The sequence below is a fragment of the Sinohyriopsis cumingii genome, chromosome 2, assembly GCF_028554795.1.
Source record: "Sinohyriopsis cumingii isolate HCF-2022 chromosome 2, ASM2855479v2, whole genome shotgun sequence".
NCBI classification, from domain to species: Eukaryota; Metazoa; Mollusca; class Bivalvia; order Unionida; family Unionidae; genus Sinohyriopsis; species Sinohyriopsis cumingii.
In genome coordinates this window covers 97,778,327-97,792,440 of record NC_142962.1, presented here as the reverse complement: position 1 = coordinate 97,792,440, position 14,114 = coordinate 97,778,327, and the positions used below count along the sequence as shown (strand labels likewise).

The following is a 14,114-nucleotide window of genomic DNA, read 5'->3' as shown; positions in this document are numbered from 1 at the left end:
TAGATTTTCAAGATGGCCACTGTGGTGGTCATGCTGGGTGTCCAGGTAATACCCTTTTCATTGAGGACCATCTAGACATCATGAGAAATCTTCTGGTGAAAACCTTATGCTAATATAACTTTCCATTCAGGAGTAATAGAGATATAAAAAAATTGTCAAGATGGCTTCCAGTGCAGTTATACTGGATGTCAAATTAGCACCATTTTCATTTATGATCAAATAGAAATAAAAAGTCTTATAGTGAAAACCCAATTTTGATATGACCATTAATTCAGGAGTTGTAACAAATACAAGATTTTTTAGATGACAGCTGCTGTGGCCATATTGGATGCCTGAGTGGAACCTTTCTTTTACTATCAACAAGACATAACAAAGAAGTCTTTTGGTTAAAAGCCCATGTCAACATAACCATTCATTCAAAAGTATTAAGATGGTTGGTATGGTGGCCAACTTGGATATGTAAGCAGCACCATTTTCATTTAAGAAAAACAAAACCTTGGGATGAATGTGTGAGTAGTTTCATGGCAATTGTTTAAATAGTTTAATAGTGGTGACAATAAACTTGTGCTAATGGACAAATATTTGACAAAAAACAACAGATAACAGGCCTTCTCGTAAGCACTTCTGATCTGTCAATAGTAGAGCTAAAAACAGCATGGTCAGTGAATAACTCTATGATGGTAGAAGCAGTATGGACTAATAAAGTTACCAATTCTTGAGCAAATATAATTCAATCAAAAATGATACAGACTTTGCAGAAGGATGGTTGATATTTCCGGAGAGGTCAAATGGATTGTGGAATTGATAAAGGTATGATGTAATTATAACCGTACAAATAAACCTCACTATACAGGATCCACAAAGTGTCCTCATGCTATGTAAGATTTGCAACATCTGAATAAGTCAGTTCACTAAGAACATATTGCATGTGTATATTCCTCTTAGCTACACAAGACTGGGTAGAGTTGGGGTGGTGGTGCAAAACTATGAACATCAGTGTGTATGTGTGTGTGATATGGATTTTTAACGTAGCTTTGACAATTTTTCAGTCATATCGCATAGATGTCTCAGTGTGGCAGTTGATAGTGATGTCTAGCACTGGGGCATCATGCTGCAGACATGTGGCATGATGTCCCACCCAGTCACATTATCCTGACATCAGGCCAACCAGTCCTAACAATAACTTCTTAATACTGAGCAACTAATGAGGCATTTTTTTAGCACCATTTTTTTAAAAAATTCTTTGGTATGACTCAGTCGGGGTTCGAACCCGTGACCTACTCCATCCAAGGGGGACACTCTAACCACTAGGCCACCAGAGCAGTCCATGGGCATCAGTGATACTTAAAACAGTAATCACATATTTAGTTTGGGGGAGAAGAGAACCATGCATTGGTACAAATGTATACATGTACTAGACAAGTGGCCACTGAATAGCCTAACTAGAATACATGTACTGACAACCGATCTCATTGAATGTAACAGTAATTCTGTAGAAAATGTGCACAAAACCCCCCCCATAATTTCTAAAACTTTTCTGCTAAGTTCCATTCCAAATCCAAATACTTAATTTCTTGCAAATACACTAATACAAGTTATGAAAATGTTGTTTGCCTTGGGGTGGTGGGTTTAAACTAATTTTAATTATGTAACACTTACATGGAGTTATTGCACTGCTTATCATTTCCTGGACACCAAGTCCACAGTCCAAGCTAAATACTCCTTGCTCCAATTAGTAATTGGAGGCTCAGGATTGATAAGAACATGATCTAAATCTGATACCTTAGTCATAACCAACAGAAGGAATAGCCCATTTCATGCTGACTTCAGTAAACTTCGTAATTTGCTCAGAATTTTGATCACGTGGCGGGTGGTCAGCTGACCGTACTAGGTGGTGGGCAAAATATGGCTAATGCTTCAGCGTCAGTATCAACTTCTGTAACTACTTCAACGTCGTTTATTGAGTTGAAAAATGCATATTCAACAGCGATGCTGCCGCAGATATTGAAGAAATTTAATATTGGAACCATCCTGACTTATTTTCTGGAAACCAGGGCGGATTTCAAACCCATACGAGAGAGTAGTTTTGAGGTGTTTACATCTGGACATGTTACATGTAAGAATGGAAACGGTGTCAAAGTAAACAAATTTAATCCTGGCAATCAAAAAGCAAGTTGTTCAAACTATTTCTGTGTATCCAAAACGTCACTATAATCAAATGCATTTCATATGAGTTTATCAGATTTATTTTTGAAAGTCTGTGGATAATTTACATATAAATTTCAATCATTTAGTTAATTTTATTTCTGAAATATTTCTAAACAACAATGGGCACCATTTTATTATGTACATGTACCCACCAGCGTTCGATTGGCTGGAGTATAAAGTAACTCGGGAGGTTATTCGGATAATTACGGAGCAACTCTGTTAAATTCAGTATGAAATGGGCTATACCTTCCTCTTTTGACTTGGACCAAGACTATAGGAAATCAGAAGGGGGTGGGAGGAAGGAAACACTGCAATAGTATCAGGTACGTATTTTATAAATAAATTTTGTTTTACCACATAAAAACTTACATTTTAATAGCAGTAACACATTACCTGTTACTGTCACACTGCTGAATTTACCAGTTAAGGGGAGGCTGATGACCCCAAAAATCTTTTATAAGAAAACAATGCACTAACCCATACAGTAGGAGAGTCCATTATTGTAAGGTGGCAGATGGCTTGGTCACATAATGTGCTGTCACTATTGGACACAAAAAGAGGTCTTCATTCTCGTGCACCAAAAAATTGAATGTTGTTGTTGTTGTTGTTGTTGTAGGGTTTAACGCCATTTTTCAGCACACAATAGGCTATACATGGCGGCCAGTATTAATGGTGGAGGAAGAACCTAGGAAAACCCCCAGAAAGAACCACTGACCCACGATAAGCTACTGGCAAGCTTTCTCACACATCCACATTGGCTGAATCAGAGACACGAACCCACGCAGACACAGGTGCGATGGCAGTGATCTGTAAAGGAGAGTGCTTTAGACTACTTAGCCACTTGCGGCCCCAAAACTGAATGTAAAAGGATGAAGAGGTAGTATGCAACTGCCAGATGGCTTCTGTCTTAACATCATCCATTGAAGAAGTGATTAAAGTAGGCATAAGATACAGCAATAGCCCTATCTCATCAACTTTAATTATCATGAAAGAAAGTTCCCTCTCAGTGAGGGATTGATAAGCTCTCTTGATGGTGAGAACAATTCACCTGGAAAAGGTTGTAATTAATCTTGAATTGAACATGTCTACTTATGGTCTCCCCACACTTGAAAAATACAACTACAATCAACTATTGCTGAGACCATTTCATGGAGACCACATGGCCCATCTAGACACACTGTTCATCAGTATATTCTTTTTGCCTGTAATATGGTAGACTCTGAGATGGATCTCCTCTGAGACTGTCCATATAATAAGATTCCATTCCACGCAAAAGAGAAGGATCATGTGTGCCTCACTGTTGCTTGAGGTATGCTATGATGATTGTGTTGCCTCAGGTGCCCGTAACACAACAACGCCTTATGAGATTGACACAAACCATGAAGGGCTAGAAACACTGCCACATTTCTAGGTTGCTTCTTCTCAAGACAAAGTCCCTGAATAATTACCCCACTCACTGTAGGTGAGCACCACATCCCAAGTCTGATGCGTGCAGAAGGTGTGCAGTTTGGGGCTGTGAATCAGGACTCTAGTCAGGAATGAATCCCAATCCACAAACTCAGGTGGTGATGAAAGCTGGATCACAGGAAAATCTGAGCCAATAAAACAGGTGTATGTGTAGTTTCCAGTTTACTAGAAGTATGAACTGTAGAGGGTGCAAGTAAAGTCTCCCAACGGTAACTATACCCACAGCTGTATTTAGACCCACAACAATATTTAGAGTTCTTAGGACCAAGAAGTAAAGGTGATCTGACAACAAAATCTTGGCCCTTAGATCCATTATGAGGAACAGAATCTGAGCTGTCCTGCCAGATGGGTGACAAACCCTCCCTTGATTGGGGAGGAAATTCATCCCCACATGGGTTGGGGACTAGACCCAGATGAGAAAACATCAATGAACAGTGGAATAGGCCTTTCAGGAGAGCATCAATCTATTGTCAAAATACCAGAGGATGGAAATCGTTTAAGACCTCAAGTGGGTCGCTATTACCCCAAATACCCTGGTAAATGCACTGGGGATGCAAGCAAAGCAGAATGGAAGAGCCCAAATTGGTCAAAACAAAACAGGAGGATTTTCACTGAAACAGTTAAATGGGGATGGGAAGGTATGCATCATGTGGTTCTATGGACACCACCCAGTCCTAGGGCATTATGTCATTTTTGGACAAATTTGTTTTAGGTGGAAAGATCAATAAGAAGTAGAAACTTTATGCCTTTTTTCAACATCAAAATAGAAACCCTGAGTTGAATTCTTTTCCTAGCTCTTTACTGCTCCTTGCTGCAGAAGGGTGTATACCTCTTCCCTTAAAAGAATCAATTTTGGAGTGGTGACACAAAATTGGGGGTATGATAGAGAATAATCCTGGAAAGTGATGCTGGACCCACATTTAAAGTGGATCAGACCCGCACATCATCCATGATGCCTGACCAACTTCTGAAAAGTGGCCTAGTGAAACACCTATTCAGCACAGGGAAGAGTTGGCCTCATTAGGGGGTTTAAGTCCAACGACTTTCTCACTTGGGCTCTTCGACTGCCTTGGACTCTTGGCTAAGGGAAATCTGCTGAACCTCCTAACCATAACAAAGTGAGGGAGCAGCAGAAGATTTGCATTGGAAAATAACCCCAAAAGCTTCCCCAGGCCTGGTGCCTCACGCCCAGTAACCAGTCAAAGACTGGTCCAGCATGGAAGAGCTGACAGATAAGCATGCCTCTGATCTATCAGATCATGATCACTGCTCTTCCCTGTCATGACTCTATCATACTGGTCAATGAAAACAAGTTCACCTTGAAAGGGCACTGCTTCTCCTTGCTGGGAAGGCACAACATGCAATAAACCCAATATTTGTTGAAACTTGTGTGGGTAACTATGAAAAATATATAAATTCAGATGAAAAACTATTAAGAGCAGTACAGTTTGGTGCTTGGTTGTGTAAGTAACATGACTGTAGATGACTGTTTACCTTGGATAAAACAAGGATTACACACAAGATGCTTCCAAGACAAACACAAAGAAGTCTTCATGGCTTTATTGTTGATGGTTCAATTAGAATAACAATTATCATCTATTTAAGGAGCTGATGTCTTTCAAAAATAAGCAAGAAACTGTTATTAGATAATTGTTTTCATCGAGCCAGATTATTAAATAAAAAAGTCTCATTTATTTTGGCCCAAAAGCTTTGTATTACTTTAAAAAAATGGTAAAATTAATGTAAAATTTCTGGAGTCATACACAAACCTGACAACCCTGATGAGTCCATCTCAGTAAGGCAGTTGACTTTTTTTCCGTAGGATTCACTAGTTTTCAGTAAGGTGTAACAAAATATCAATAATTGCTATTGTAAAGCTGGAAAACATAATTAAAAGTTTGATGCATCAACGATAAACATTATGTTCAATGGAAAAGTTTGTAAAGTACGCACAGACATTATTTAACACTAGTACAGTTGCACAAACTCATGTTTCAAACCCTATGCAGCTCAATGGCTTGTTGCTTTCTCTCAACTTGACATAATTCTTTGGAAATTCTTTTCCATTTCACATGACGACGGCAACCATATCTCCTGCCACAAGACATACTCAAATTGGGTTTGGCTGACCAGGATTGGTTAATAATGTAAGTTATGTTGTAGGAAAAAGAACCTTTAGAGAGCTTATCCTAGTTATAACTGGAAAAAAATAGAGACATTGTTTTTTAATGGAATTTCAGTCCTTTTGGGGCCCTCCATTTAATACATATACAAAAATCTAGCAAAGCTTGACCCCTCCCCCCTCCCTGTACACATGCATGCACATACACCCCAGATGCGTATGTACGCTTGATGCACACACCCCCCAATTCAATAGAATGGCTTATATTTATTCCATGCAGAAATGATCAAGGAATAATAACATTAACGTGTTTAATAAAAAAGATGGTCCAGCGATGTTGAATGTCTGGCTGCATCAAAGAAATAAGCTGCATAACTTTAAAAAGTTTGTATAGTGCCCACTAAAATTCAAACGCTGACTGAACCCAGTCAAACAGGTTATGTATTTTACAAATTATTATCGAGGTTTCACCCCCCCATTTCCTATGTGTACATACATTATCAGTATAAAAAAAAAAAACATACGCAAGCATACGCATTTGGATTAACCCCCCTCCCCCTCCATGCATACGTACTAAATGGATGGCCCCTTAACAGTCTTGAGTTGGGACATACATTACTGTTGTTGTTGTTGTAGGGTTTAATGCTATTTTTCAGCACATACTATACATGGCGGCCAGTATCAATGGTGGAGGAAGAACCCAGGAAAACCCCGAAAAGAACCACCAACCCACTAATAGCTACTGGCAAGCTTTCTCACATACCCACATTAGCCGAATTCGAGACTCGAACCCACGCTGACAGAGGTGAGATGGCAGTGATCCGTAACAGAGAGCGCTTTAGACCACTCGGGGCCTTGGAACATACATTACTAAAATTAGCACCTGACTCTTTGGTGCAGAATTGAAAGAACATGGTTCAAACACATGCAGGTTCAGAAAATGCCACGGCTCATATCCTTTCTTCTACACAGAAGCTGACATACAGGTTTCAACTATACTCGGGGATTGTCCTGGGCTTCGCCAATGTTGCAAATTGTGATTTTTTCCTTATTGACAACAAAATATACCATCTGGCAATTTTTTGGGTGACAACTTTTTTTGCTGTTTAATTTGTACATACAATCATGGATTTTGAGTGAAGACATTCAAAGGGACCACGAAGGAAGCCACAAACTTAGATGCACATTATACTGGAATCTGTTACATAAACTAATTTTTTGTTCATACTGACAAACCCATTTTTACAGTGCATTGTTACATCATAATCTGCTTATGTTGACATCTGACTCGAGTAATGTATGCTGTGATACACTCAGTCATGCTACCGGACTATACCTACAATTGAATGACGTCTGAAAATGCTAACAGAAACAGCTACAATTAATTGAATGATGGATAATCCTTCTGGGTTTTTTAAATGTACCAATAAAATAGTTTTGCTGAAACTTCAGAGAAAACTGATTAACTCTGAAGTACCAATTGATATGTATAAATACAAAGCAAATGGAAAAAATCTAATCAGAATTCTATACTGTCAACAGTGCAACTTTATCATGGGTAAACGAAAGTTTACCAATGCGTGTGTGTTCATCGTCTCATCCTAAGAGTAAGTTAACAAAATTAACAGGGACCCCGAGTGGTCTAAAGCACTCTCCATTACAGATCACTGCAATCTCACCTGTCTGCGCGAGTTTGAGTCTAGGATTCAGCCAATGTGGGTATGTGAGAAAGCTTGCCAGTAGCTTCTCGTGGGTCAATGGTTCTTCCAGGGTTCTTTCTCCACCATTAATACTGGCAGCCATGCATAGCCTATTGTGTGCAGAAAAATGGCATTAAACCCCACAACAACAACAACAACAAAATTAACAGCATTTGGATTTAGTGCAAATTCATCAGACAACACAGTCACTGAACCTGATGTTATTCCTGACAGTCCAACATCGTCTACATGTAGTGATGGTAGTTATGGTTCAAGTGCAACACCAAATCATGATGAATGGGTCAAAAGTTCCCAAACATTTCTTGACAGCTGGAAACTTGGGTGTCCGTGGCTGAGATATGATACATAGTTAAAGCAGATGTTCTGTGATATGTGTATCAAGGCACAAGTTGTCACTTCATTTACAACTGGTTGTGATATTTCAAAGGAGTGTGTCACCAAACATGAATCCAGGTGGGGTAAGTAATTTATGTTAGTTTTACTAATTCATCTTTTATTTTTGCCGTCTATCCTGTGTTACGACTCCAGGGACTTAAACTATGCAACAAGAAATAACAAACCAAACAAGTTCTGCATAATTGAAAATAATTTATTTCTCAAAGTACAGGAGAGAAAAAATTAAATTAACTCACAGCATGGTGAATGAATTCCTATTTCCTAAAAGTCCTTTCAATTCCAATAGTTCCAAGAAATCCAAATATGTTCCAACGAAAAATGACCCTTCTGTGTTGAAGTTTCAAATGTACAGAATGACTTGCAAAGAATTCAAATAGTCGTTGAATAAATTTAGTTAATACCATACAGTTATTCTAGCGTGTCATACAAAAAATAAATCTTTTCAAAAACCAAGTTGGGAGATTGAATCTGAATACAAGCAGACTGGGACGTACCATCTGGAAGGTTTTTTTATGCGACACATTTAAGCATTGTTTTCCCTAAATATTCACTGATTTTTTTGGTCCAATCTACATGAAATTCTCAAAGGACATACCATTTCTCCCGGTGGGGTGCATTATCCCCCCCACATACATACCCCCATTTCATATTATGGTCAGCAGAGCCCAAATTGCACAACAGCTAAAGGTTAGACGCAAGCCTCTTCGACACGCTTCAAAGAAACCGCCTGTTCTACAGTGAGTGAAAGCACTAGCAATTAAATGAGAAATAAACAATGCCTTTTTTTTGTTGTAACAATGCCTAAAATGAGTGTGAATTTATGCTAACAGTTCAAATGTGGTCTCAAGCTACCATACATGTGATAATTATTTCCCACATTTTACATCTCACCTTATATTCTTATTGTTAATTCATATATGCATATAACATTGCTTACTAAATAACAAATTTATTCCAAATTAGTTTTTTTTGGGGGGGGACAGATATGCTCATTATGTTTCTTGATGGCTTCTTTAATTTAAAGATGGTAATTAATGCTTATATATATGGTACATTAATGTCAGGCGTGTAAGTTTCATTGGTGGGAATGGATATCCTACTTTGCTGGTCGCGAAAAAATCTAAGCATTCAGGATCATTCTTGGGATTTAGGAAACAATTCACGACAAGCAAAGCATGTAAAGTACGGCAAAAATAAGTTTATGAACTCCTGGTTGACAGCAATGTACTTTGTGACGCTAGTGTTAAAGGGAGGGTTAATTCCTGAATGCCATGAAATCGATGGTTGCCTTATACGTCAGTTATCTTACATTGCAAAGTATGACAATCAGGTTTTTGTAATAAAATGTCATTAACTAAAAGTTCCTTACAAAACTAATATTTGTAAAATAATATACATAATATAGATTTGCTTAATACCTGATGTTTCTATTAAAAAAAATGAGAGAGAGACTGTAGATGTCAGGAAATTAGATATTTCAGATTTGATAATGCATTTATTTCAGATGACAAGAGTCATACCTATGCACCAACTGTGATGCTGGATGCAAAGATCATGGAAGTAGTGCTAAATAGTTATGTAATGATTTATTTTGTAATATTATGGCTGTATTGCTTGTTGTCAATAAAGTAAAAACTATCCCATCTTTTCAATTTTTGTTGCCTATTACATTAATAGACTTGGAAAAACATTCACTACTTGCTCTGGCAACATTTTTTGAAAATTGGCGACAAAATATTGAGGCTGGCAATATTTTGTGCGATAATATTTTTTTTAAAAGCCAGGACCATTCCTGTATATTGATAAATATAGGTTTGATCATGAGCACTCAGAAATTTTAAGTTATTGAATTTTTAATATCAAGGTGTTTGCGTAGGTTAACTATGGGAAATGAATTAGTACCATGAGTCCTTAAACATGTATCTCTTTCTGGATGCCTTTATAACAAATTCTATAATCAACAGTTTGTTCATGCAGACGCCTCGCATGAACAAAGAGGTGCAGTTTAAAGCATATGGGTGCTGTTGCAAAGTTAGTCTGATTCCTTTTACAACTTTTTGCAAAATCATAAGAGTTGGCAGGTCTGCATACAATGCAAATTCATGATATAATAAAGAATATTATATCAGGGGTTTTCTCTATCTTGGGAATGTCACTGCCCATAGATACTACATTTGTATAGTCTATATTGTATATAAGATGGGAAAGATGATTATGTGTTGGATTCAGGATATAGAGGAAGCTAATTCCTAATGTTAACGTGATAATGCATTCAACAGAGATTATTTAAGATTATATACTAGAGTAATCTTACCTTTCAAACTCAGAATTTCATATCTTTCTGATACGTTCTCAATGCCCTGAAATGAAAAATGAGGATATCACAGGTATGAAAATTTGTTTACATGGGAGACACCATTCCAAATCCATGTGACTGCTACAAGGTAGTGATGAACAAAGAATCCCTCATAAGCTGATGTCCTGCAGTCCAAAAAATTTTTACAGAAATTCAAGATAAGAGCAATTCTTTATTTAACTCTATTCAGTTGAAACCATATCAGATATTCTTGAACAATAAGATTTTAAAATTAGCCACCATGTCAGCCTTAATAGATATTAGGCTAGCGCCATTTTTATTTAGCACCAACTAAGGGCTTCCGGTGACAGAGTGGTCTAAATCACTTGCCTTTAATGATCACTGCCATCTCACATCTCACAAATGTCTGCAAAGGTTCATGTCTTGAACTTGGCCAATGTGGGTATGTGAGAAAGCTGCCAATAGCTTCCCACAGGTCAGTGATTCATAACGGGGTTTCTCTCGGGTTCTTCACTCACACCAGTTATAATGGCTGCCAAATGTAGCCTATCATGTGATGGGAAATGGCGTTAACCCCAAAACAACAACATTTAGTAACAACTGGACATCATAACAAGCCTTCTTGTGAAAATGCAAAGTTGACATGACTTTCCATCTATGAGGAGTAGCAATAAGATTTTCCAGACTGTCACGGTGGTAGCCTGAACAGATATCAATTCAGCACATTCTTAATATAAGATCAACTAGACACCACAAAAAGTCTTCTAGTGAAATCCTATTTTGTTTTGAACTTCTGTTCTGGAGTAGCATTAACAAGATTTTCAAGATGGATGCTGTGGTGGCCATATTGGATGTAAGAACACCATCCTTTTTGATTTAGAACCAGGTAAAAATTAGAAGTCTTTCAGTGAAAACCATTTGCTGATATGACCATCCATTCAGTTGGCTGATGTGGTGGTCATTCTGGACTTCAGAGAAGTACCATTTTCATTTAGAACCAACCAGACATCATAACAGGTCTTTTAATGAAAAGCCCATGATGATATGAAAAACCATCCATGTAGGTGGAGTAGCGATAACAAGAGTTTCAATTTGACCACTGTGGCTGCTATAATGAAGCACTACTGTTTTCATTAGAGTCAGTTAGACCATGAGATGAATGTGTGTGTAACGTTTCATGAGAATCCACCATGCAGTTTAGAAGATGCAATAAAAAACATGAGCTAACAGATGCATGGATGATGGACAAAAGACTATCCCATAAACACGACCATGACCAGCAGAGCTAAAAAATAGTGAATTCAGTAGCAATGACCCATACTTTATAAAACAATAAAAATGAAAGACTACTTTGAACATATTTGTTAGAAAAAGTTAAAAATGCGAAACAAAAACATGGTATATTTATACACAAATTCCATTACAAATAGTCTCTGTAAAGGAACTGAACAGAAAACATCCTAACTGATGGATAAATGATTGTAAATCAACTATGGCTTCTTGATGAATTAATAGGCCTATTTCAGATAATGTATGGGTTGGATATCCTCTAATGATTGTCAAACAACACTGGTAAAAGCAGTTGTCTTGAGACCTGTTGTGATTGTCTAAAAAACAAATCTAACTTTTGTAAATAATGGAGAAAACATAAATCATGAAATATGTGCTAAGGGCACATAATTAACATAGAATTAATAATTAATCAATACTTCATTAATAGTATATTAAACAGTGCTTTGTACCTGTGCCTTTATCTATGTGAACCAAATTCAGAAAAAATTAAAAAGTTCTTCAGTCACCAGTATCATTCCACTAAATGCTGACATGACTGTAACCAAGATTAAATCCCATAATACTCATGAGTCTAAAAGTATGTTATTAAAGGTACGTTATCAGATAGGTATGTGTGTGTGTAATACCAATTCCTGGAACAATGTTCTTGCTTGTTTAAGTGGTCTAGGTAAACAGAATATTTAGATAGTTTATGCCATACCACTGACCCAACACACATAAATAAATTCCTTAAAATGTTAATACATATCAATTTTAGTCCATGCATGTTAGAAATGATAGCACTTGTTCACTAAAAGAACACTTACTCAAATAAAGCCATACAAGTAAAGGCACCTTGACATACTCTTGGTCACTAAGTTACTTGATGCATTTTAGATGGCACTATTAACAACTTTATGAATAAGACTGTCGTGTAATGTGTCTGCATGCTCTTCAAAGTATTCATAAAATATTCCATCAAATTTAAATAGACATGAAGCACATATAAATCTTCAAACTTAGACATGTCTCCATTATAAAAATAAAATTAATGAATGTGTCTGCATGCTCTTTTAATCCAAGTCTCAAAAGAGCTGCTGAGGACCGGATGTGTCACATATTAAACAACTATGGAAAATTGATGACTGGCTAATATGTCTCTGAACCGAGATGAATGTCAAGAAAGGTGTCCATTATGGGTTTACAAATTTTCTTCATTAATTTCAATGCAGTCATTTTAGTTGTCAGCAAAAGATCTGAATTTGATTTGTCCACTTAAGATATGAATCTGATTTTACTTGGACCCATACATAATTCTATATAAACACTATCTTTAGGGACCCATACATAATTCTATATAAACACTATCTTTAGGGACCCATACATAATTCTATATAAACACTATCTTTAGGGACCCATACATAATTCTACATAAACACTATCTTTAGGGACCCATACATAATTCTATATAAACACTATCTTTAGAGACCCATACATAATTCTACATAAGCACTATCTTTAGGGACCCATACATAATTCTACATAAACACTATCTTTAGGGACCCATACATAATTCTACATAAACACTATCTTTAGGGACCCATACATAATTCTATATAAACACTATCTTTAGGGACCCATACATAATTCTACACAAACACTATCTTTAGGGAGACCCATACATAATTCTATTTTTTCTAAAACTATCTTCAGGGAGAAATATATATAATTCTATGAAAACATTATTTTTGGGGACCCATACATAATTCTAAATAAACACTATCTTTGGGGAGACCCATACATAACTCCATATATACACTATCTTTAGGGACCCATACATGATTCTATGTAACCATTCCTTGAAGGGACCCATATATAATTCGATAAAAACACTAATTTTAGGAACCTATACATAATTCTATATAAAAACTACATCTGGGGAACCATACATGATTCTATATATTATACTATTTTTAGTTATTTAAACAATAACACTTCACATCCTTTGATAAGTCTGGTTTTCAAAATGATTATATATTTTTTTAATACTAAATGGTGAGTACAGATTTAAGAATGTGACCAATAGTTTGTGATCAGTGTGATGAAATACTAGGAGTAAAAGATTATCTGCACTAGCATTACACGGCTAAGTGGAATGGGCCACTGACTGCAGGTGATTTATGCAAATTCACATTAAGATATCTCGGCTGTTTTTGTCTGATTGTGATTAAATTTTCTGCATGACATCTCCCAAATCAGTACTGGTGAATTCATGCACATTTTTACAATACTTGTGACATATGAACCGCTAAGGAATAAGAGGTTGGATACGACAACCAAAAATAATACTTAGCCCATCAAGAAATTGCCCTTAAAGCTTTCCTAACAGTCCTATTCATTCTTGAATTCACAATACCAAAAAGAGAGAATCATATCACATTGCCAACCATCTTTTCAATGATTTTTCCTATGATACATTCTTTATTAGGATAGATATCCCAAAGGAAGTAACATATATACTCACGGGTTAAGTCCAATTGCAAACTGCACAGTCCCAATTCTGGTTCTATGCAGTTTCATTAGAGAACAAAAGACAGACCTACATCTGTGA

The 14,114-nt window shown here is 36.7% G+C and overlaps 1 protein-coding gene across 2 annotated transcripts in view; it reads right to left on the bottom strand.

Moving 5' to 3' along the window:
• Positions 1 to 14,114, bottom strand: part of LOC149805447 (uncharacterized) — an 88,152-nt gene that overhangs the window by 61,368 nt on the left and 12,670 nt on the right. For both annotated transcript variants that reach the window (XM_089950038.1, XM_089950039.1), the window contains exon 3: positions 10,229 to 10,274. In XM_089950038.1, the coding sequence (XP_089806164.1) occupies positions 10,229 to 10,274 (46 nt within the window). The remainder of the gene's footprint in view (positions 1 to 10,228; positions 10,275 to 14,114) is intronic.